Consider the following 25,674-nt stretch of genomic DNA (forward strand, 5'->3'; position numbering starts at 1 on the left):
GCATTATTTTCATGATCTACAAGCATAGAAATTTTATTACTCTCCACATAAGCAAAATTCTTCTCATTCGGGATAGTGGGAGTATCGTAAGAGACTTGAATACTATAAATTGTTTCCACATTAAAAAAGTAATGTTCAGAAAAGGGGTAACCATAATCATGGCAAGTTTTATAAATATAATCACTACTTTTTATAGCATAAGTATCATCACAATAATCATCATAGGTAGGAGGCATGCTATCATCATTATAAATTTGCTCATCAAAACTTGGGGGACAAAAAAATATCATCTTCATCAAACATAGCTTCCCCAAGCTTGTGGCTTTGCATATCATTAGCATCATGGATATTCAAGGAATTCATACTAACAACATTGCAATCATGCTCATCATTCAAATATTTAGTGCCAAACATTTTATAGATTTCTTCTTCTAGCACTTGAGCACAATAATCCTTTCCATCATACTCACGAAAGATATTAAAAAGGTGAAGCGTATGAGACAAACTCAATTCCATATTTTTATAATTTCCTTTTATAAACTAAACTAGTGATAAAACAAGAAACTAAAAGACTCGATTGCAAGATCTAAAGATATACCTTCAAGCACTCACCTCCCCGGCAACGGCGCCAGAAAAGAGCTTGATGTCTACTACACAACCTTCTTCTTCTAGACGTTGTTGGGCCTCCAAGTGCAGAGGTTTGTAGGACAGTAGCAAATTTCCCTCAAGTGGATGACCTAAGGTTTATCAATCCGTAGGAGGCATAGGATGAAGATGGTCTCTCTCAAGCAACCCTGCAACCAAATAACAAAGAGTCTCTTGTGTCCCCAACACACCCAATACAATGGTAAATTGTATAGGTGCAATAGTTTGGCGAAGAGATGGTGATACAAGTGGTATATGGATGGTAGATAAAGGTATTTGTAATCTGAAAATGTAAAAACAGCAAGGTAACTAATGATAAAAGTGAGCGTAAACGGTATTGCAATGTGTTGAAACAAGGCCTAGGGTTCATACTTTCGCTAGTGCAAGTTCCCTCAACAATAATAACATAATTGGATCACATAACTATCCCTCAACATGCAACAAAGAGTCACTCCAAGGTCACTAATAGCGGAGAACGAACAAATAGATTATGGCAGGGTACGAAACCACCTCAAAGTTATTCTTTCCAATCAATCCGTTGGGCTATTCCTATAAGTGTCACAAACAGCCCTAGAGTTCGTACTAGAATAACACCTTAAAACACAAATCAACCAAAACCCTAATGTCACCTAGATACTCCAATGTCACCTCAAGTATCCGTGGGTATGATTATACGATGTGCAGCACACAATCTCAGATTCATCTATTCAACCAACACATAGAACCTCAAAGAGTGCCCCAAAGTTTCTACCGGAGAATCACGATGAAAACGTGTGCCAACCCCTATGCATAGGTTCATGGGTGGAACCCGCAAGTTGATCACCAAAACATACATCAAGTGAATCACGTGGTATCCCATTGTCACCACAGATACGCACGGCAAGGCATACGTCAAGTGTTCTCAAATCTTTAAAGACTCAATCCGATAAGATTACTTCAAAGGGAAAACTCAATTCATTACAAGAGAGTAGAGGGGGGGACAAACATCATAGGATCCAAATATAATAGCAAAGCTCGCGATACATCAAGATCATGCCACCTCAAGAACACGAGAGAGAGAGAGAGATCAAACACATAGCTACTGGTACATACCCTCATCCCCAAGGGAGAACTACTCCCTCCTCGTCATGGAAAGCACCGGGATGATGAAGATGTCCACCGGAGAGGGATTGCCCCCTCCGGCAGGGTGCCGGAACGGGTCTAGATTGGTTTTCGGTGGCTACGGAGGCTTCTGGCGGCGGAACTCCCGGTCTATTGTGCTCTCCAATTGTTTCAGGGTACATGGGTATATATGGGTGAAAGAGATACGTCAGGGGAGCCACGAGGGGCCCACGAGGGTGGAGGGTGCGCCCAGGGGGTGGGCGCGCCCCCTGCCTCGTGGCTTCCTCGTTGACCCCCTTACGTGCACTCCAAGTCTTCTGGGTTTCTTCTGGTCCAAAAATAAGTTCCGTGAAGTTTCAGGTCAATTGGACTCCGTTTGATTTTCCTTTTCTTTGTAACCCTAAAATAGGCAAAAAACAGAAACTGGCACTGGGCTCTGGGTTAATAGGTTAGTCCCAACAATCATATAAAATAGCATATAAACGCATATAAAACATCCAAGGTTGATAATATAATAGCATGGAACAATCAAAAATTATAGATATGTTGGAGACGTATCAAATCTTTTAAGGAGGATCAGGCCTATGTCAAATGAACCATGGCTCATGATGGGGGATTTCAACGGGACTGCTTGGCAACATGAACACTTCTCCAGAACCGCATGAAATGAGAAGAACATGCAAAACTTTAGAGAAGCTCTTGTTGACTGCAATCTGCTGGACCTGGGATTCAAGGGCCCAAAGTGGACATACGATAATAAGAAGATGGGTATGGATAAATTGAAATCCAGGATTGATCGAGGGGTTGCGTACCAGGAGTGGAGCTCGATCTTTCCCGGAGCCTCGATAGAGCATATCATCTCATCACGCTCTGATCATTTGCCTCTCCTCCTCAGATTCGGACCAAGGAAATAATGGAGACCACTTCATAAGGGTTTTCTCTACGAGTACATGTGGGAGAGGATGGAGTCCCTATCGGATGCTATTATGGACTCTTGGAATAAGAAGGAGCCTGCCAAGAACTTGACTGACATGTCTACAAAACTAGCGGATCTTCAACGCTCGTTGAACTCCTGGGCAAAGAATAATTTTGGATCCATCATCAAACTGATCGCCAGGCTCAGGAAACAGTTGGAACACTTGTGGATGCAACACACCTCGATAGTTAGAGATAGAGAGATCAAAGCGGTGTCTCGTAAGTTAGATGAGCTGCTTCACCGAGAGGAGATGATGTGGAGACAACGCTCAAGGGCGCTTTGGTTAAGGGAGGGAGATAGAAATACCAAGTATTTCCAACGGAAGGCCTCATGGCGCCGGAAAAAGAATACCATCAGTAAATTAAAAGACGAGAACGGGGGCTGGGTGGAGGAAAAGAAGAGGCTCCAGGATATGACAAAGAATTTCTTCAAAGAACTGTATACAAGAGAAAGTGGTGTTTAACCAGATGGTATAGTGGACTGCCTAAATGAGCGAGCGACTTATGTGATCAATGTGTCTTTGGTAAAGGATTTCTCGGAGAAGGAAATCAGTGTCGCCCTTTTTCAAATAGGCCCTCTACAGGCCCCTGGCCCGGACGGTTTCCCGGCAAGATTTTTTCAGAGGAACGGGAGTACTGTGAAGAAGGATGTGATTAGTGTAGTGATGAAATTTTTTCATGACGGCTCCATGCCAGAGGGAATAAACGACACCGTCATTGTGCTCATTCCAAAGAAAAATATGAAGGAAATATGCCCTAGAGGTGATGACCCACTGTTGGGGAACGTAGTAATTTCAAAAAAATTCCTACGCACACGCAAGATCATGGTGATGCATAGCAACGTGAGGGGAGAGTGTTGTCTACGTACCCTCGTAGACCGAAGCGGAAGCGTTGACGCAACGTAGAGGAAGTAGTCGTACGTCTTCCCGGTCCAATCGATCCAAGCACTGTTACTCCGGCACCTCCGAGTTCTTGACACACGTACAGCTCGATGACGCACCCCGGGCTCTGATCAAAGCTTTCGGGGAGGAGTTTCATCAGCACGACGGTGTGGTGACGATCTTGATGTTTAACCGTCGCAGGGCTTCGCCTAAGCACCGCTACAATATGATCGAGGTGTAATATCGTGGAGGGGGGCACCGCACACGGCTAAGGAACGATCACGAAGCTCAACTTGTGTGTCCTAGGGTGCCCCCCTGCCCCCGTATATAAAGGAGCCAAGGGGGGTGCGGTCGGCCCTAGTAGGAGGCGCGCAGGAGGAGTCCTACTCCTACCGGGAGTAGGACTCCCCTCCCTTTCCTTGTCCAAGTAGGAGAGGGGGAAGGAAGGGAGAGAGGAGAGGAAGGAAAGGGGGGGCGCCGCCCCTCCCTCCTTGTCCAATTTCGACTAGGGGGAGAGGGGGCGCGCGGCCTGCCCTGGCTGCCTTTCCTCTTCTCCACTTTAGGCCCATGAGGCCCATTAACCCCCCGGGGGGTTCCGGTAACCCCCCGGTTCTCCAGTTTTATCCGAAACTTCTCCGGAACACTTCCGGTGTCCGAATATAGCCTTCCAATATATCAATCTTTATGTCTTAACCATTTCAAGACTCCTCGTCATGTCCGTGATCACATCCGGGACTCTGAACAACCTTCGGTACATCAAAATACATAAACTCATAATGAAACTGTCATCGTAACTTTAAGCGTGCGGACCCTACGGTTCGAGAACAATGTAGACATGACTGAGACACGTCTCCGGTCAATAACCAACAGCAGGACCTGGATGCCCATATTGGCTCCTACATATTCTATGAAGATCTTTATCGGTCAGACCGCATAACAACATACGTTGTTCCCTTTGTCATCGGTATGTTACTTGCCCGAGATTCGATCGTCGGTATCCAATACCTAGTTCAATCTCGTTACCGGCAAGTCTCTTTACTCGTTCCGTAATACATCATCCCGCAACTAACTCATTAGTTGCAATGCTTGCAAGGCTTAAGTGATGTGCATTACCGAGAGGGCCCAGAGATACCTCTCCGACGATCGGAGTGACAAATCCTAATCTCGAAATACGTCAACCCAACATGTACCTTTGGAGACACCTGTAGAGCACCTTTATAATCACCCAGTTACGTTGTGACGTTTGGTAGCACACAAAGTGTTCCTCCGGCACACGGGAGTTACATAATCTCATAGTCATAGGAACATGTATAAGTCATGAAGAAAGCAAATAGCAACATACTAAACGATCGGGTGCTAAGCTAGTGGAATGGGTCATGTCAATCAGATCATTCAACTAATGATGTGATCCCGTTAATCAAATGACAACTCTTTGTCCATGGTTAGGAAACATAACCATCTTTGATTAACGAGCTAGTCAAGTAGAGGCATACTAGTGACACTTTGTTTGTCTATGTATTCACACATGTATTATGTTTCCGGTTAATACAATTCTAGCATGAATAATAAACATTTATCATGATATAAGGAAATAAATAATATCTTTATTATTGCCTCTAGGGCATATTTCCTTCACCCACAAGTATAGGGGATCACAACAGTTTTCGAGGTTAGAGTATTCAACCCAAAAGGTAATGACAGCAAGAGTAATGTTTTTGGTATTTTGTAGTGATGATAGTAATAGCAACGGAAAAGTAAATAAGCGAAGAACATATATGGAAAGCTCGTAGGCAATGGATCAGTGATAGAGAATTATGTCGGATGTGGTTCATCATGTAACAGTCATAACCTAGGGTGACATAGAACTAGCTGCAATTCATCAATGTAATGTAGGCATGTATTCCGAATATAGTCATACGTGCTTATGGAAAAGAACTTGCATGACATCTTTTGTCCTACCCTCCTGTGGCAGTGGGGTCTTAGCGGAAACTAAGGGATATTAAGTCCTCATTTTAATAGAGTACCGGACCAAAGCATTAAAACATAGTGAATACATGAACTCCTCAAACTACGGTTATCACCGGTAAGTATTCCGATTATTATCACTTCGGGGTTAACGGATCATAACACATAATAGGTGACTATAGACTTGCAAGATAGGATCAAGAACTCTCATATAATGATGAAAACATAATAGGTTCAGATCTGAAATCATGGCACTCGGGCCCTAGTGACAAGCATTAAGCATAGCAAAGTCATAGCAACATCAATCTCAGAACATAGTGGATACTAGGGATCAAACCCTAACAAAACTAACTCGATTACATGATATATCTCATCCAACCCATCACCGTCCAGCAAGCCTACGATGGAATTACTCACGCACGGCAGTGAGCATCATGAAATTGGTGATGGAGGATGGTTGATGATGACGATGACGACGGATTCCCCTCTCCGGAGTCCCGAACGGACTCCAGATCAGCCATCCCGAGAGGTTTTAGGGCCTGGGGCGGCTCCGTATCATAAAACGTGATGAATCCTTCTCCTTTATTTTTTCCTCCCCGAAACCAAATATATAGAGTTGGAGTTGAGGTCGGAGGAGCTCCAGGGGGCCCACGAGGTAGGGGGCGCGCCCCCACCCTCGTGGCTAGGGTGTGGGCCCCTGGTCTTCATCTTTTGCAGGGATTTTTTATTATTTCCGAAAAGATGTTTCGTGAAGTTTCAGGTCATTCCGAGAACTTTTGTTTCTGCACATAAATAACACCATGGTAATTCTGCTGAAAACAGCGTCAGTCCGGGTTAGTTCCATTCAAATCATGCAAGTTAGAGTCCAAAACAAGGGCAAAAGTGTTTGGAAAAGTAGATACGACGGAGACGTATAAACTACCCCAAGCTTAAATCTTTGCTTGTCCTCAAGCAATTCAGTTGATAAACTGAAAGTGATAAAGAAAAACTTTTACAAACTCTGTTTGCTCTTGTTGTTGTAAATATGTAAAGCCAGCATTCAAGTTTTCAGCAAAGATTATGAACTAACCATATTCACAATAACACATAGGTCTCATGTTTACTCATATCAATGGCATAATCAACTAGCGAGCAATAATAATAAATCTCGGATGACAACACTTTCTCAAAACAATCATAATATGATATAATAAGATGGTATCTCGCTAGCCCTTCTGAGACCACAAAACATAAATGCAGAGCACCTTTAAAGATCAAGGACTGACTAGACATTGTAATTCATGGTAAAAGAGATCCAGTCAAGTCATACTCAATTCATGGAAGGCCTGGGCGCCGGGCAAAATCAAAATCTTTGCCTGGTTGCTTCTTCAGGACCGGCTCTGGTGCAATGACAGACTCCAACGGCGGGGCTGGACAAACGCTTATTTCTGCCAGCTCTGCATCAGAAACCTGGAGTCATCGCGCCTCCTCTTTTGGAGCTACCAGGAAACCGGACGTGTGTGGGCCGAGCTGGGGCTATGGCACGGCTGCTCGGCTCTCACCCCGGCCGAGAGCTGGCGTCATGAAAGCTCCACCGCAATCGTGCACGGCATCCTGGAGCAGACCCCGCACCAATGGCGAAAGGGAGTGCGGACGTTGTGCTGGCTTGCTTGCTGGGAGATTTGGCGGGAGAGAAACAACAGCACCTTCAGGCAGCAACTGCCGTGTGTGCCAGGAATCATCAAGCGCATACGAGACAGCCTCGAGCTATGGAGAACCACAGGCGCCGCATGCATAGAGAGCCCCTTCGGGGACCCCCCCCTTGAGAGATAAACCCACTTTTGTTCCTAGGGTTTTCGGCCGTGTGGGGTACTCCCTAAACCCTAAAACTTTGATCCTAGGATCCTCACCACCATTGTTGTTTTTCCGTTGCTTTCTGCTATGATCAATGAAACGCCAGCAATTGCTGGATCTTTCAAAAAAAAATCTTGCCTTTTTTACGTCTCAGCAGAATATGTATTGGTAGTGTTTGAATGTTGAGGGTTTTGTCCCATTGTATGTATTTCTTGATATTCTTGAATACACACTATTTACGGTATGTTATCTTTGTCTTTTATAACTCTATCTAATAACGGGCTCCGTAGAAAAATACTCTAATAACGGGTGATGTTACAATTTTCTCTTTCCTCTCAGGTGTTACAAAATAAAAGAGAGGTCATTTAGCTCCTTTTGAGCCAGCCATTTGGAGTTCTATTTATCTTTTCCCGCACCAAAAGAAATTGTGAATTACAAAAAGAAAGTGCAAGTTGCAAACGGCATAAGAGAGTGTAACTGCAAAAATTGCAATTGCACAAAATAAAAGTATAATGCAAAAGGCGGTGTAGTTGCCCAAAAGAATAAATACGGTTGAACCATACAAATGTGTAACTGCACAAAAAAGCGCAAATGCACAAAACATTTTTATTGCACACAAAAATTATAATTGCTCCCAACCAGTGGCGGAGCCAGAAAATTCAGACAAGGCGGCCAACTACTGTTAAATCTTGTTAGGGAGGGCCAATCCATGAAAAACACCAATTTTAGCAAAAGCAAATCATTGTTACTATTCATTATAGGCTTAAAATCACTGATGTTAGGGGGGGGGGGGGGGGGGGGCAGGGCCTTGTCTGGCACCCCCTGTCTCCGCCATTGCTCCCAACAACTGTAAATGCACAATTTATTTCCATACCTGGTAGACAAAAATAACTACAAAAGAAAGAAAATAATAGGTGCCCAAGATGAATAACAAAAACTCTTTTGAAAAAAACAAACACAAACATTCTTTACTTTTTTTCAAGGGTAACTAACATTCTTTATTAGCAGTACTTACTCTACCAAATTACTTTATGTTCTTAGTTTGTCCAAAATATAAAAATATATAGTTCAACCAAAAAAATATGCCAATAGGACATCAAATAGACATAGAACACAAATATTTTTTGTAAACAACCAAATAAAATTAATTTGATGTTTTAGATGTTAATATATTTTTTTATATAAACTTAGTCAAGATAGAAAAAATGATTTAGGATAAAACTAATGCTTCAAACAAGTTGGAACGGAAGTACTAGCACAGAAATAACAGTGTAGCTTGATGCCTTGATGGTAAAGACTTACTCACCAAAGTGGCAGTTGGAGGTTTCAAATGCCAATAATTTTTTTTCTGAGAGACTCAAAGCCCAATCGGTAAGCATGCTCACAAGAAGTGGCAGATTGCAGATTCGATATGTTTGCATGCTTTTCCAACTATTTTTCTCAAAACGAAAAACAGCTCAAATCTAAGCGCAAAACAGGCACCTGAATTTTAGTAAATCCGCTTGCCACTTCCTCATTTTTTTGTAGAAAATTAAAAAATCTTGAATACATGTATATACAAATGTTGAATAATCGGTTGCGCTTTATGAAATACAATAACATTATGTTACCTCATCCGTATCAGTTTTACCCGGTTTTTCTTAATAAGTTGGAAAAAAATCATTTTAATCCATCAATTGGGTAAAAGAATCCCTTGCATTTGGAAAACTAAAAATTGAAAAACAGAGTGAAAATGGTGGGCTTGCCTGCATAGTTCAAGGTTCCAAGCAATGTAAGATACGATCGACCAATAACTTGCAACCAGAGACACCTACGTTGGCCCCTTTGAAAAACATGTTAATGCACTGACACCATTTTGTCAGGAAGCCTTTTATGCGATACATTGTTGCAAGAAGGACCATTTAAGTTTGTAGTGGGCTTTTTCAAAAATCCACTTTGAAGATAACTCCATCAAGTTTCTTCGAGTGTAACTCGTGAATCGTTGCATGTAAGAGAACAACCCCCTCCAGGTGTGTCACCCTGGCATGAACGTCGTCTGCGGCAGTCTCTTCACTTTGTGTGCGATCACTGTAGCACGATTAGTTGTCACTTTGGTGAATGTTTTAAAACTTACATTTAGAAGACAAATTGGATGAAACTGCTGAATCTTAATAGTGTTTTCCTTCTTAGGAAGAAGAGTAATAATACCAAAATTTAACTAATACAAAACCAAATTCTCATTATATAATAAAGCAAACATAGATATAAAGTCACCTTTTATGACTGACCAGAACCGTTGATCGAACTCCGTCGGGAACCCATCTGGACCCGGGTCTTATTGTGTTCCATCCGTAAGATAGCATCTCACACTTCTTTGTCAGTAAGAGGGGCAGTTAGGATGGAATTCTCGTCTCTCAATAGTTGCCGGATGTCACCTTTGGCATCCTCATCAAGCTTGACATTATCAGAGACAGGTGAACCAAAAAGAAGCATATAAAAATTGGTAATATAGGTCTTCAGTTGTTCTTCACCAACAATAGTATCGCCATCCCGCTCGACGTGGAAAATTTTATTTTTGATATGTTTATCATTGGCGATGAGATGAACATATTTGGTGTTGTTGTCATTTGGCCTCCTGCTATAGATTCTACCAGAGGTCAATCGCAAGAATGGCACTGTGTTTTGAAGATATACAATACCGTCAGTGCACCTTCGCGCGAGAACGTGTGGAGGCAGATGAGAAATTATGGTAGACTAATTATCAAAGACGGTTGAGCAAATCGAAACTGCAGCGTCGGCACAGCTCTTCATCAAAGACGGTTGAGCAAATCGAACATGCACGCACAGACATTCTCAATCGGGTCAACAACCCACCTAATCACGCGATCACTTTGAACTGTATAAATTGCCCGGTATTGACCCATAATCAGAGCAGAAGCAACATCTAGCAGTCACCTGCTACACACGAGAGAGAAAACCATCTCTCAACAGTACGTCCGCTAGTTCTAGCTATATGGCTTCCAACGCGAGCATGTTGGCCATGTTCATGGCGTGCGCGCTCCTCCTCGCCGGCAGCACGTGCCACGCCGCCCGCAACCTGACCGACACTACGCCGGCGGCTGCCGCTCCGGCTGCTAGCGCCGTCCCTGGCCTGCCGGCCGTGCCCACGGACACGGTCACCCTGATGCCACCAATGCCGTCGGTCACCCTGCCCACCGTGCCGCAGGTGACGCTGCCACCCATGCCCTCCATCGTCGTGCCCAAGGCGGTCCTCCCGCCCATGCCCAAGGTCACCCTCCCCACCGTGCCGCAGGTGACGATGGCGCCGATGCCCGCCATTGTCGTGCCCAAGGTGACCCTGCCGCCGTTGCCCTTTGTCCCGAATGTGAATGTGCCTATGCCGTTCGCGGCACCACCCCCGTCAGCGTAGACGCGCCCACGCGGCGGTGCTCTCGCCCTGTCCACAATAGGGCGCCGTTCATCTGAGTGTGGCGTCAGGTCACTCCGTGGACACGACGTACATCTTCTTACATGCAAGCTCGGTGTTTTATATGCTATGTATCATAGTACCAGTAATTATTGCCTCTTTTTTTTACGTCTCAATAGTATGTGTATTGGTAGTGTTTGAATGTTGAGCGTTTTGTCCCATCGTATGTATTTATTGATCTTCTTAAATATACAAATTACTATTTGCAGGTAAGTTATACTTGTCTTGCATAACTAAGTTAACGAGTGATGTTACATTGTCTCTTCCCTCCCAGTTACTCGGAAAATCATCTCTAATCCTGCAAAGAAAAAAAAACATCTCTACAAAAAGGTGCAATTGCACCAAAAACTGCAATTACTAAAAACAGTCCAAATTGCATAAGAGAGTGTAGTTAGACAAAATGTGTAGTTGCACAAATAGTAAAGTACAACAAAAAATTGAAACAAAACATAAAAGTACATTTTTTGCAAAAAATATAATTGAACCATACAACAGTGTAACTGCACCCAACAAAACGGAAATGCACAAAAAAAAAAGTTAATTGCACCCAAAAAGTGAAAATACGCAATTTATTTCCACGCATGATAAACAAAAAGACGAATGAAAAATTAAATAAAGATAAGTTACTAAAACCCTTTTGAAAACAAATAAAAATAAACACAAACATTCTGGGGAAATGCATTTGTACCTGCGCAAGCGATACACGAGTTATCATGTCCATCCATTGACAAAAGACTGCGTTGAGATTTGGAAAAAGTGGTGTTGGAGGAAATATGTTCCTAGCCATTCTGTATACTTTGAAAATGAGAAGAACTAATGTGATCCCTGCGGCATGATACAAAGGCATCTCATGACCCACTAAGAGCCCGAAAAGCCTGGTAAAAGGCAACAAATTTGGAAGAAACAACACCTAGTTCTTTGTGTTTCTTCTCGATGCCATGGTTGCCCGTTGAGATGGAAGACCATTTTTTATATGTTAGCAAGGCTGACTCTACCTAATAAAGATAAAAAAAGACCGTATTCAAAGAACTTCATGTACTTTGCTATGCAAAGTCAAGGTAATCAAGCGATATAAAACCAAGGTAATCAAATGCATACAAGCCCATGGAGGACGCTGTTACCCGCCAAAGAAAAGACACTGTAAGTTCAGGCATTGCAGCAAAGCTGGTAAAGAAATTTACAACAAAGATCCCGCTGCATTTGCATGGTTTTACTCCAGAAATGTCGCTGGACAGATTGATCACACAGGAACAGAAAAATAGAGGGTAAGCAACAGTTGCGACAGAGAAAACGGTGGCATGTCCTACACTCCCTACTCACTCGGCCCATACCTTTAGGCATGCGGCATCGCTCAGTTGCGACATTGTAGCAAGCACGTCCCAAATAGTACTAATTCATGATATTATTCTTACAGACGAATGTGAGATTTGCAAAAATAGAAATAGGAAACGATACAGTTGCGTTGTGTTACTCCACGGTGTCACTGAACACAACATAATAACATACTTACTGTAAATCTTACTGTATTGTTTTGGGTCTTCTCCCTTTGCCAGCTGCTCTCTTCCATACAGTGTGACAGGATAACTATACTGCCGGCATTTGACCAAAAGGCCCAGACGCAGTCCACACAAAGTAACTATTCTGGATGCAAGCAACAAATTTATCTAATCCACTTCAGCGTCTAGTGAGGTTCTGGGCAGTTTATCACACATCAGTGCTGGATGAATGTCGCCACCAGGGCAACAACTGCGGCAGCGGCTTTGGGCCTTGACTTCTCGTCCTCGAACAGCACAGCCAAGATGACGGCGGCTTTCGAGGAAGAATTGAATACTGCCGGAATGTGCAGCGCACACCATGCGACGTTCCCACCTACTTGCTCAACCATCAGCAGAATCCTTGAATTAGAAGAATCAAGTTTCCAAATCAGAAAAGCAAAGTAGCACTTCATATAAAGAACGGGGAACAGGGCCAAACCATCGTTGTCTGCAAACCAACTGGTCACCCCAGCTAAAATAGACTACACCAACAAATCCGCAGCTGAAGCCTTTTGAATCAATCTGTAACTAACATCACAACAGACATACATAAAATCCAGAATAAAGGAAATACATAAAATCCTCTGTCGAAGGCATACATAAAATCCATAAAAGCCAATGCCTTCAAAAGAAAAGGCTCTTGATACCTAAACAACGTGGCAAACAAGAGGCTTAAAGCTTCAACATGTATGGAGTATTCGCTCAAGATGTTTAAACATATCCTACGATGGGAATAAGTTATGGCACTTGCACCACAAGTAATCGTTCATTACCCATAAATAGTTACCACCAAAGGCATTCATAAGAGACTGTCAATAGATCCTATTGATAAACTGTATCAATAGGTAAACTCTTAAATACAGAAATATACCTTCCACCCCTTCATAAAGAAATCAAGATTTGTCTTCTTTCTTGCTACAGAAACCATGAACCGGTTAACAGATTCCTTAAGTAGTTACTCCAATGAGAGGGAAACTTGACATGGTTAGTGAAAATATAAAACCCACAATGGAGATGTGTCGGCATTAGTCATGTTATTGGATGGCAAAAGAAAATGAACCATTCAAAGGACTAAGGAGGACAGCAGACCACTAATTCCTTTGTAATTGCCTTCCCAGCAAGCACATCAAGTGTCTGTTCCTCGTCCCTCACATCAGTCTATTTCTTAATTTTTGTATTCAGAAAATGGAGAATTGATGCCCCATCTGCTTTCAGGCATCAAACAGAGGAAACCAAAGATGGTGGCCAGGAACTTAATTGACCTAAGGTTCAATAACAATCATATGTCCTAGAATTATGTTACCTAATAAATCACAAAGATAAGAAATAATTCTAAGAGCATAGGGGATTATTCAGGGTACATAGCTGACAATATTGGTTTTCTATATATGAATTATGTTCGGAAAAGAACAAGAGTGGAATGCATACCCAAATTCTACAAGATGTCTACCTATGCAGATACAGCTGGAAAGAACATGCGAATAACTTCCACATTGTCTAAATATGCATTGTGGAAGCACCAACATATCAGTGCATCCATTTAACTTGATAGAAGCACCTTGCATAACACAATAAAACCGAGCTTACAAATACAATTCTCATAGCAGTACAAAAGGGCACATACAATCAACAAATTCTGACCAAAACCAGAGATTAGTGATCAGAAGGAAGTTGTTGAGTAAAATCTCAAAACTGGAGTTGTAGGGGAGGGAGGAAAGTGAGAGCATACATAAGCCAAGAAGAAGAATCAGGAATGAGAGAGATTAACATAAAACCAGTAAAGTGGGCAGGGTGAAAAATAAATGAAGGTAACGGCAAGGAACAACAACAACAACAACAACAACAAAGCCTTTAGTCCCAAACAAATTGGGGTAGGCTAGAGGTGAAACCCATAAGATCTCGCGACCAACTCATGGCTCTGACACATGGATAGCAAGCTTCCACACACCCCTATCCATAACTAGTTCTTTGGTGATACTCCAATCCTTCAGGTCTCTCTTAACGGACTCCTCCCATGTCAAATTCGATCTACCCCGACCTCTCTTGACTTCTCCGCACGCTTTAGCCGTCCGCTATGCACTGGAGCTTCCGGAGGCCTAGGCTGAATATGCCCAAACCATCACAGACGATGTTGGACAAGCTTCTCTTCAATTGGTGCCACCCCAACTCTATCTCGTATATCATCATTCCGGACTCGATCCTTCCTTGTGTAGCCACACATCCATCTCAACATACGCATCTCCGCCACACCTAACTGTTGAACATGTCGCCTTTTAGTCGGCTAACACTCAGCGCCATACAACATTGCGGGTCAAACCGCCGTCCTATAAAACTTGCCTTTAGCTTTTGTGGCACCCTCTTGTCAAAGAGAATGCCAGAAGCTTGGCGCCACTTCATCTATCCGGCTTTGGTAACGGCAAGGAAAAGGAGGTGAAAATCGTGGGGGAGTTGAGACACGCCGGTGTGAGCGGCACAAAGAAAGTTGAAGAACTGGTGGCAAATAGCAGGCAAAGCAGGTTCAATTACCAGCCTCATCAAGATGGCAGCTTCGCCGGCGCTTAGACATCGGATTTGCTAGCCCAGGAGGAACAGAAATGAAGGATACCACAAATTTATGGAGAATGGATGCCGAGGTGCGTCAAAGAAGCCCATGTGAATATGGGAATTTCTACCGCATGACAAGATGACTTTTTCTTCTAAAATGAGAGCGAGTGGCACTCCTAGCATGCAATCTTCGACCGGTTGTACCGAGTACAAAGCCCGAAGACCAATTCCAACACGATCAACTCCAGGGCTCTTAAGTCAGTCTTCAAAGCAGCAGCGTTCCAAGAGATGGTAGACCTCTAGCGCGACCACATTCACACTGTAAAAAGCCCTGGTCTAAAGTCTGACTGTGAAGGAAACCATTTTGAACACCAAGTCGTGCGCCACCTCCTCAGAGCTTCGTCAACAGTAACGGCAACCTCCCCTCCTAGCCCCATCTACCGTCATCTTGTTGGGAGTCTTGTCTATTTAAATCACTCGTCCGCACATTTCATATCCCGTTCATAGTCACCACATCCAGTCAGTTTTTCTCTCCTCCCACTTCAATCCACTAGTCACCACATATGTGTTCTACGATATCTTCTTGGGACTCTCGCGGTCTCTTCTTCCCATTCATTGATCCCTTTCTGCTTACTATGTTTTCGTGGTTTTCTCATTGCATGGATCTTCATGAGACTCTCTCGCTGTCTCTTCTTCCCACGCTCAAATTCGTCACCCCTTTCCGCTTAATTTTTTTCTTGGTGGTTTCTCATTGTCTGGAAGATGAAGAAACAGACTACACTTTCTTGTTTGAGTGTAGAGGCTAAGTTGCGAGGTACGGCTATTTTAACAGTAGATGTGACTTGGCTTTGATGGCTACTCGAGGATTTTGTGTTTCAATCACTACACCTACTACTCTCTTATCAGATAGTATAAGTGCTATCAGTATCGTGTGCGGCCTTTTGAAGCATGAGCTCACCAAGCATATTGGTGTTGATGCTTCCTTTGTGTGCTCCAGTGTGCAAGATCAAATTATTGCTCTTTAGTATGTGCCTTCCGATGTTGACCGATTTATTAACGAAGGCCCGGACTAGAGCACCACACAACTTCTATCTCTCCAAACTCAGTGTTGTTGATCCACCATGAGCTTGAGGATTTGGGTACTTCGGTTTATAAGGGAAATTGGATCGAAAACCAAACAAAGCAGGCCAATTTACAAGGAAAAGTAGCACAAAAACCACACAAGCATCATAGCCTCATCTACAGCACAGCACATGCGACAATTGCACTAAACACACTTCCCCAAATCCAATATTGCCGCTCCAATGATTTCACTCGCACGCGAGCCACACAGAAGAAATGCCCAACTGCCGACAACCAAACAAACCCACTCGGCACAATAGTTCTTCCACCTCACTCCACAACAACCACGTCATGCCAACCCGAGTAGTAGATTCACGTGTAGACACCAGATCCACCCACTGCCACGGCTGATGCACACGCGTAGGGTGGTAGATGATGCCTCTCTCCTCCCGGAACCCTCTTATGTCTTCCCTCTTCCTTGCTTCCCCTATCGTCATCCCCTTGCCCCTCAGCTCTAGGTCCAACAAGGCGGCTGACGGCGAAGGCAGTCCGCTCCCAACAGCTTTTTCACCCCTTCCCCCACACCCCCCTGCGTACTCTCCGCTGCCTACTAGTCCAATTGGGCATCATTTTCCTGTCTACAAGTTGTTTTGTGCGCTGCCTTGTTCCTACATCCCGTGCTCTCATGCAGGTTGTCGCCATAGCCGCTAGCTCAAGCACCACCAATGGTGGAGCAAGAGCACGGGCAGTCGGCACCGTCTCCGTCTTACGCAAGGACGCAGAGTGCCCAAGAGCACGCCACTACCTGTCGCCAAGGCCAGGGACGCCCAACAAGGGAACGTGGAATGCGGAATCAAGTACGTGTCACACAACCCGCAAACAAGGCAAGGACGACAAGCCAGATTAGCGGGAAACGAGAGTATAAGGGAGGTACATGGAAGCGATGAAAACACTATCTGGACAGGACACCCGCCATCCTCTACCATTTCTTCGCTTGAACTTGCAAAGAGCTGCCCTGAGCTGAGTTGCTCGCCCCAGTTTTCCCCTCATGGTATTTTATAAGACATGACACTTTCCTTCCCCCTAGCGCCAAGGAAGGGTCCTTGGCCGATGCACGGTTGCCTGCAATCACTCCGCTTGCATTCACATTGTTTGCATTAACATTGCATGTACCGGTATTTCCATTCGTAGGGTGAAAATAATCTTTCTCCTTATACATCGGTTCGAGGCATGCCCCAACTTGCCCTCCACGACCACCTTGGCCTCTACTACCCAGCCACATCTTCCACAAGTAGTGCTACCACGAGGTTGAGCAATGAACTCATCATCATAAAATCGCTAAACTGAAACTTCTTTGGATCATGAACCCCATCCATGCATTGTTCTATAACATTTTATCATAATTTGCGCAAAAATGCAACATCTTCTCATATAGCACGGGGAACAATTGGGCAGTTTACCTAGCTCAACATTCCCTAACAACCTCAAAGGGGGCTTCTCCAATTTAACCTTGACGTGCACTCAAACAAACTTTCATATTCAACGCCATTTAGCCCAAGCTCCACATCTAACACTTCTCGTCTTCTCTTGTCTTGGAAGCCATTGCTTTAGCCACTACTCTGTAATGCAGCAAGTCCGATCGACCCATGATCCGAGCCCAAACACATGCGGAGTTATAACGGTGACATATTCCAGTATACTCCTCAATTACCATAGCATGGTGCCTAAAGAGCCAAGGAGCCCCATGCATGGTTGTGATTCCAATCCCCAAAACACTTAAACTCTGTTGTAAAAGTGTAATAATAAGTGGTATGAATTTGACGTCCTTTGCATTGCCTAAGCCACCTGCATGGCGATGTAAAAAGCAGGACGACTGAAGAGAGCCTTAACCTTAATCAGCACCGCCCAACGAGCCTCGCACGTGGGCTCTCCAATCAATATTGGTACTCAAGGAGGAGGAAGATCACCCGCTTTGGAAGCAAACATACATCGTCAAGTACTTCGCGTATCGTGTGTTCTTCATGGGCTCCAGCTCGTCCCGCACAACAAAGTGTTGTGGAAAGCGTGGGCATCCATCAAATGCAAGATCCACATGTGGCTCACTCCCCACAAACGTTTGTGGTCCATCGGTTGTCATCATTAGCATGGTCTTGTCAACCATGTCGCATGTCCCCTCTACTCTAGTGCCCCTGAGACTGCCAAACACATGTTCATCAGTTGCTCCTCAGCAGCAATCTAGCAATCGTTGCTCGCCTCTTTGGTGTCACTCTTGCCCTCACAACCAGGGTCCGACATTTCCCGTTCCGACTAGTGGATTGGTTGTCGAGCAACCACTCCATCTTTGGTGCGCCAGGATCTTAAGCCAGCATTGTTGCTCACAATCTAGACAATTTAGAAGGAACACAACGCTTGGGTCATCAACGATCGACAATCTATAGAGACAACGACACGATGATGAAGCTCGGCTTCGGATTGCGGTTGCAACAACGCGGTTGGCAGATATCTTGAGGTACCATTTATGGTCTACTTACCATCGTCATCGCCACTGTATGGACATCCACGTCGCCTACACCATCTGCTTGAGTGCCCCAAAGACTTCTCAACGCATGTTCACCAGTTGTTCCTTCTCGACATCAATCTAGAATTGGTGTTCGCCTCTTCAGCATCACCAATGCCCCTAAGGGGCGGCGTTTCCCTTTCCAACTGGTGGATTAGCCGTCGGGCGACAATGCCACCTTCGGTGCACTACGAACTCGAGTCAGTAGTGTTGCTCGCATTCTAGACCATTTGGAAGGAACACAGTGCCAAAGTGTTCAACATGTTGGAGTAATATATTATAGTTGTGTACCCTTTGTATTTTTTCCATTATACAAGGGGCTTTCTGCATATTGCAACACACATGTACTTCTAGTCTATGTCCAACTGGGAATACAAGTTGCATATTCCTAACATGGTATTAAAGCCTAGGATTTCTTCCTCACACACAACTCACGTTCCTCTTCAAATCGATCCCAAGTTTTTGATCAATTTTTCTCAGGCTAGTACGCTCATGTGCAACCACACCTCCCTGACCCGCGTCGGTGTCTATCCCGACGACTATCGTCATCGCTCCGCTGCCTCTAGATCAGGATCACCCCCTTCCTTGTCCGGGCCTCTCGCGCCCCAATAAATTCCCACATGTCGCCCCTCTCATCATGCCCTTCCGATCTCCGTACCTCCGCCTCCATCAGGCTCGCCCCTTGTGGCCACCTCCTCGTGCTCGCACCGTAGGCTATCTAGCCTACATCTTCAGGAGGTCGCGCCTCATCGCCATGTATAGAAGGTCAACGCCTCGCCGCCATCTCCGGGAGGCCAGCGCCCTACCACTACAAGAGGCCACGCATTGTCGCAAACTCAAACTAGTTGGCGCCAACCGCAATCTTCAAGACGTCCTTTGTTGCAGGTCACGGTATCGGCTCCCTCTTACTACGCGCAGGACCTCAATGACAGGTCACGGTATCGGCTCCCTCTTGCTACACGCAGGACCTTAATGACAAACTTCGCCACTAGACCTCAGACCCGGCAGCCCATCCTGCTGACTAGCTTTGCCCCTACCTCATGTACCCTATTCGCTGCTCTTCCTTGCTCTTTTGCTCCCTTGTTTTGTAAGACGGACCTAGTTTTGTATTAGAGTATAGGAACAAAAAACAGGTGTGTTGACTTCATTGGACATAGTTTCTCAAGCTTACCCTACACTAACCCCATCTCGCACATGTGTCGTCCATCGATGCTTGATGCTCCTCCACCTATGACGTTGCTCCCACCCGGTGCCTTCCGTAGGCTGTGGTGGTGGCTCCATAGTGTCGCCTCTCGTGACCTCTGTTGACGGTGATGGTCGCTCTACACAGACTCCCCTCGCGGCTTTCATCAGTAGTGTTGGTGCACATCACTCCATCGACTACATCGGACATGCGCCTTCCCTTCGCGCTTGGTGCTTGTCGTGCTACACCGCTTCTTCTAGCGGCTTACGCGGGTGGTGGTGGACACTTCTCTTCCGATGATTCGACGTCGGCCACTTCAGCGGTGTCCTTCACCACGCAGGAGATTGCACGACTTCGACACCTACCTACTGCTTCAGTTGAACCCCTGACTACACTGGGGATTACGAGATTTCAGTGTCTGCTAGATGCTTCTTTTAGTTCTCCATCAATAGTTTTGTAGTTGATTCTTTCAATATTGATACCACTTTTTACGAAGTCAGTCAGCTAAATTTTCCATCGATCCTTGATAGTGTAGCATCTTTTCATATGACTCATGATTCTTCTAGTTTGTCCTCCATTCAAACCTCTAGATTCTCCTATTCATGTTCTTACTGCTGATGGTACTCCCCTCCCAATCGATCATCGAGACAATCTTAACACTTTTTCTTTTCATGCTCCTTTTGGTCAAGTTTCTTGACTTACCATGTAGCTCATTTCAAGTGATCAGATTGTCGACTCTGGTTGTAGTCAATCTCGACTTTGACTCTTGTTTGGATTAGGATCGTCACACGGGTGCTCTACTTGGTGCTTGCCCTCGGCATTGTAACTCCTAGGGCCTCCAGGAGCTTGACAGGCTTCACCTTCCCTCTGCCACCGCCATCAATCTCTTCACCCCTTTTACCTTGACTACCGGCTCTTTGTGGCATCATTGTCTCGGTCACTTGTGTGGCTCTCGTCCCTCAGACCTAGTTCGACATGGTCTTCTTGGATCTGTCTTTAGCATTGTGTTTTTAGACCATCAGGTTTGTCGGCTTGGTAAACAAGTTCAATTACTTTATCCTCATAGCGAGACGGTGTCTCAACGTCCTTTCGATCTTGTTACCTCTGATGTTTGGGGTCCAGCTCCCTTTGCCTCGAAAGGAGGCCATCACTACTATATTCTCCATAGATCATTTCTCTTGACACACAGTTCTTTTGGTGGCTTCTAGAAATAGCTGGAATAAGTTGCGCCCTACCTAGCTTATTCTAGAAACCCAACAAAATAAATTTGGTTGGGTTTTTATAGGCTTCTAAAAATAAATTTGATTGGGTTTCTAGAATAAGTTGGGTAGGGGGCAGCTTATTCTGGAAGCCCAAAAAGGCAGCAAAAGCACTCGCCCTAAGAAGTTTGCCACCATGGTTCATACTCAGTTTTCCACTCATGCCCATGTCTTCCGTGCAGATTCTGCTCGTGAGTATATCTCTCATTTGCTGCGTGGATTCTTTGCTGAGTAGGGCACACTTGTTCAGTTCTCTTGTCCACGTGTTCAAATTATGGTGTTGATGAGCGCAAGCATCGTCACCTTCTTGAGGCGGTTCATGCGTTGATGATCACCGGCTCTCTTCCGCGTTACTTATGGGTTGACGTTGCTCTACTTTCACCTATCTCATCAAGATTCAACCATCAGCGTGGTGTAATTTCTCTGAAGCGTCTTTTTGGTCATTCTCGTGATTATTCAGCACTTCGTTTGTTTCGTTACGTTTGCTATGTTCTTCTTGCCCCCCTCCCCCACCCAACACACCAAACAGACTCCTCAATCTATTGAATGTGTGTTCTTAGGTTGAAGTGATGAGCACATCAGTGTTGGGATCAAATCGTTCGGCGGATGCGCATTTCTCGGATGTGACTTTTGATGAGTTTCATCCTTTCTATCCACGTCCATCCTCCTATTGAGGACATTTCTTTCCTTACTTTTCCTGATACACCTATCAATCATGGTTTGTCCTTGTCCACCCATCCCACCGTGTCTTCCATACTATTATAGTAAACCCCATGTCGTCGTCACCTACGGCTTCCCCACCTCATTCGTTACCTGAGGCTGCCTCACCTCGCTCGTCCCCTGAGGCTTCTCCAGCGATACACCTCCCCCCTCCCCTCTTCTTTACCACATTGGTGGTCCGCGTGTTGTAGATTCTTCTAATGCGCCATCTCCTTCGACTACCATGCCTCCTTCTGTTGGCAATGCACCGCCTCCAGCTCAACATATGGCTTTCGCGCTTGCCCACTTCCGCCTATTGACAGCTATGGTTATTCTGGCGCCACTCTTCTTGAGACGACTTCTTACCGTGAGGGTCTAAAATGCCTTTCTTAATTGAATAAAGTGATATACATACTAAATGGGAAAGCAAGGCATACAAGGACAAGCAAACTTACAGCATCCACGACGTCCTTACCGACCCTCCATGTTGTTTGAACAATTGTAGTGATATAAAATGAGTGCCAAAAAAGAGCAGCACACCACAGCAAGATAATTGGAATTTCCTCATCCTGAAAACAAGGCCACACAACATTAAAAATAGCAGGAGTAGGAAGGCATCCTTGGAAATAAAACAAGACAAACATGAGTTGAGGATGCAAGTGCATATCATGGATGGTACACATAACACATATATACAGTCGGAATTTCATGAAGGAGGCAGACATGGGACAAATTAAGTGGTGATACTACATCCCGAAACGAACAACACTGCTCTATGTGTGTGATGGGAAACTAGATACATATTCGAGTGTGCTGCCGGGTTGTTGAGTGTGAAGTGTTTCAGACTTTTAAGTGGGATGGGAATTAACATGAACATGAGCTATACATATTCTATCAGTTGCATAACATAAAAAACTGAAACTCGTCCAAGAAGAATTCCTTAATGTCTCTTGTTCATATAAGAACTAAACCCCTGACACATCGACCTGATCTGCTTAATGTGCAGAACACATTTGCAACACACATACACTTGATAATTTCCGGCTCACATGAGCACAACACACACACATGGGCTAGAGATGAACACATATCACCTACATCAGAAGAGAATTGCTAGTAATCATGTTATATACCTACTATATATCATTAGAACAACGGCAACTGGCTCAATGGCTCAGTTAGACATCCTAAACCCAGCAGAGCAACGTAACCAACCAGATTAGAGCAGTAGCAACCAGAGGACCAATGGCCCAGTATGGTTTGATCAGTGGTTTTTTTGGTGGAGATCTACTCACTGGTTAGTATACCTATCTGACCGCTAGTTAGTTCTCAAAAAGAAAAAATTATGATAGCCAGTTTGAATTCTGAAAAAAAATGATGACTAGTTGGTTGTAGCCATCATACATTTTGCTGCTTTCTTTTCGCTTCCACTTTTTAGATATACTAGCAAAAGAGCCCCTGTGTTGCAACATGTAGTAAATAAATAAATACAATTCCAGTACTTTCAAGTGAAGCAGATCCTTATGCATAATAAAGTAAGGTTTGCGTTAAATCTTATTGGCAGTAAGGCACTGAATATATTAACCATGCACAAAACTTTTCACTTTTGACATTACAATATTGCCCCATGATGTGTAGAATGATTGGGATCTGGAAACTTCCACAGATCACATTTTTGGACTCTTAAGTAAATATGCTATTCACATGTGCATCCCCTGTGAAGATGCTATCAGTGTTACATTGAGAATTTTCTGGAGCATACACCCCAAATATGTTAACTTGTATCTTTTGTTTCCTGGTATTTTACATGGACATCAAAACAATCAAGTTTCTTCTCTTGGATTTAACCATAAGATATGTTCAAGGATAGCTATAAGTTTGTAGACCTACCCAGATCAGCCATAAAAAAAACCTTCCCGATCATGTGCCCAACTATAAGTGATAGCTTCCACATGTAGGATTTCAATAAAAGAACTAACATGCAAGCAACTGTGCAGTACTGTCTGGACAAAAAAAAAACTATTTTACTAAGGTGCAATAGCAAGTAGCAACTACTTACCGAGGACAATTTGTAGACAGATGTCCAATGCATCATGTCTACAATGCATGATAGGAATAGTGATCCAGTCGCTCCCACTTTCACTTGCCATCCTCGCTAATAGAATATGTTGAAAGAGCAATCATCCTATCATTGCGTAGAGTGCTTGGATCCATCTCTCCTTCCAAATCCTCCTGCATTATCACCGCAGAATACGATCAAACACTATAAGTTAATCAAGAGGATAGCAGAGCAACACGATTTGAATAGGCACACCAAACTTGTAAAACTAATATAAAACAATAACAATAAGATAATCATGCGGACATGCTCCTAAATCTTAAAGTTGCCTGTGACACCATATCATTCCATCGCCAATCAGGGGCACGAGAGTAACAGAAAACAGAGAGATGCAGTGTATTCAATTATTCATTATAGAAGCAAGCTCGAACTGGGCTTGTGGTCAGTGGCGCACCTGCACGTCAAAGACACTATGGGCATGGAGGTCAGAGTTGTGGATGTGGAGTAATTGTCGCCATGGCATGGCTCAAGTGGTTGAAGAGCCATTACAACAATATTAATAAGACCAGTATGGGGCCGTACAACTAAAGTCAGAAGAAAGTTTGCTTTTTGAATCTAATGATATGTTCATTTTTCTTGAAGGATATGGAATTTACGGCTACTTTCGACTAACATTTCATAACTTAAGAGGGCAAAGCATTAATGACCCTTTCGGAGGTGAAAAAAACAGGAAAATAGCTTCATATATTCCTAATTCACCTTCAGGATCAACAAAGTTTCAAGATGTTTTCTTGAAACAATCTCAACAAAATAAAACCCGTGAACAGCAATAAATCAAAAATCATCTCTATTCTCAAGCAAAGGTCTCTAATTTTTCTCTCCCAGGCAACCACCAAATAGATAGAAGATACCCACAAGAGAAAGAGTTTCCAATTCACCTCTCAAACACATAACTATTAGTATTATTCAATTATAATCTGCAGAGGGCCATATACGCTGCAGAGGGCCATATACATTTCAATTATACCAGCAGGAACATTATCATAGTTTGGCATTACAGCTACGGCATCAAATTACTTTAGAACATGGAAATCTCCGAAAAATCCAAGCAACTAGTATTATACGTAGAAGCAAACATCCTGAGGGACTCTAGTAACGGCAGTAATCTCTCGCCTCTCCCACATCAGACGACCATGACCAGAATCGCTCCCACGCAACGGCGGCAACACCAAAGCACTACGTCAACAAGCGCACTCGCAGTAGGAGGGGGGAGGGGGCAAACCTTACCGACTCGCTCTCGTGGAGCCGACGCTCTGCAGGCAGACCACATAGGTCTCCGCGCTGTCGCCGCCGCCATCCGCCATGGACACCCGGCGAGTCCATTTCCGTCGCAGCCGCGCGCCAAAGGATCACCGATGCGCCCCTGCTCGCTGGAATCCTAAATTCCCCGCCGGCAGATTGAGGCTGGGAGGGGGGGCGGGACTGCAGGAGAAGGGGCGCTCATCTCTCTCTCTCTCTCTCTCTCTCTGCTCGCTGGCCTGCCGCCACAGGAGGTTCTAGGTCGAAGGGGGAGCGAGGCTGCGGCGGGCAGAGAAGAGGACGGGTCGGGATCGGAGAAAAATGGATTGGGCTTTGGGGTCGGTTCGTTGGGCTTGGGTGATTCGGCCTGGCATCTCGGGTGACTCATGGCCGTCGTGTCTCCGGTTCTGGTCTAGTCTAGAAAAATTGAACATTTTCTCAAAAAAAAGGAAAAATTTGGAACATAATCGGCTGAATGTTTACGTCCAAGAATTATTTTTTTGAAATACACAGAGAGCATTTTTCATATAGGGCAAGCATATTTTTAATACGTGATGAACCCTTTTTGAAAAAAACACTTCTAAAATATACAATGAGCGACTTTGATATAT

General features: G+C 44.3%; 1 protein-coding gene and 1 long non-coding RNA gene across 2 annotated transcripts; one reads left to right on the forward strand and one right to left on the reverse strand.

Moving 5' to 3' along the window:
* Positions 1 to 10,318: 10,318 nt before the first annotated feature.
* Positions 10,319 to 11,079, forward strand: LOC125553674 (protein PELPK1-like). The gene has a single exon (XM_048717423.1). It carries the CDS (start codon positions 10,393 to 10,395, stop codon positions 10,807 to 10,809), a length of 417 nt encoding a protein of 138 aa, XP_048573380.1. The 5' UTR covers positions 10,319 to 10,392; the 3' UTR covers positions 10,810 to 11,079.
* A 4,435-nt stretch (positions 11,080 to 15,514) lies between these two features.
* LOC125551046 lies at positions 15,515 to 25,369 on the reverse strand. Its single transcript, XR_007302161.1, has 3 exons — positions 25,052 to 25,369; positions 23,765 to 23,937; positions 15,515 to 22,274 (listed from the first exon to the last, which is right to left on the reverse strand). It is a non-coding gene; the product is annotated as an uncharacterized LOC125551046 (long non-coding RNA).
* Between the last annotated feature and the right edge of the window lie 305 nt (positions 25,370 to 25,674).

Source organism: Triticum urartu, chromosome 4, assembly GCF_003073215.2.
Source record: "Triticum urartu cultivar G1812 chromosome 4, Tu2.1, whole genome shotgun sequence".
NCBI classification, from domain to species: Eukaryota; Viridiplantae; Streptophyta; class Magnoliopsida; order Poales; family Poaceae; genus Triticum; species Triticum urartu.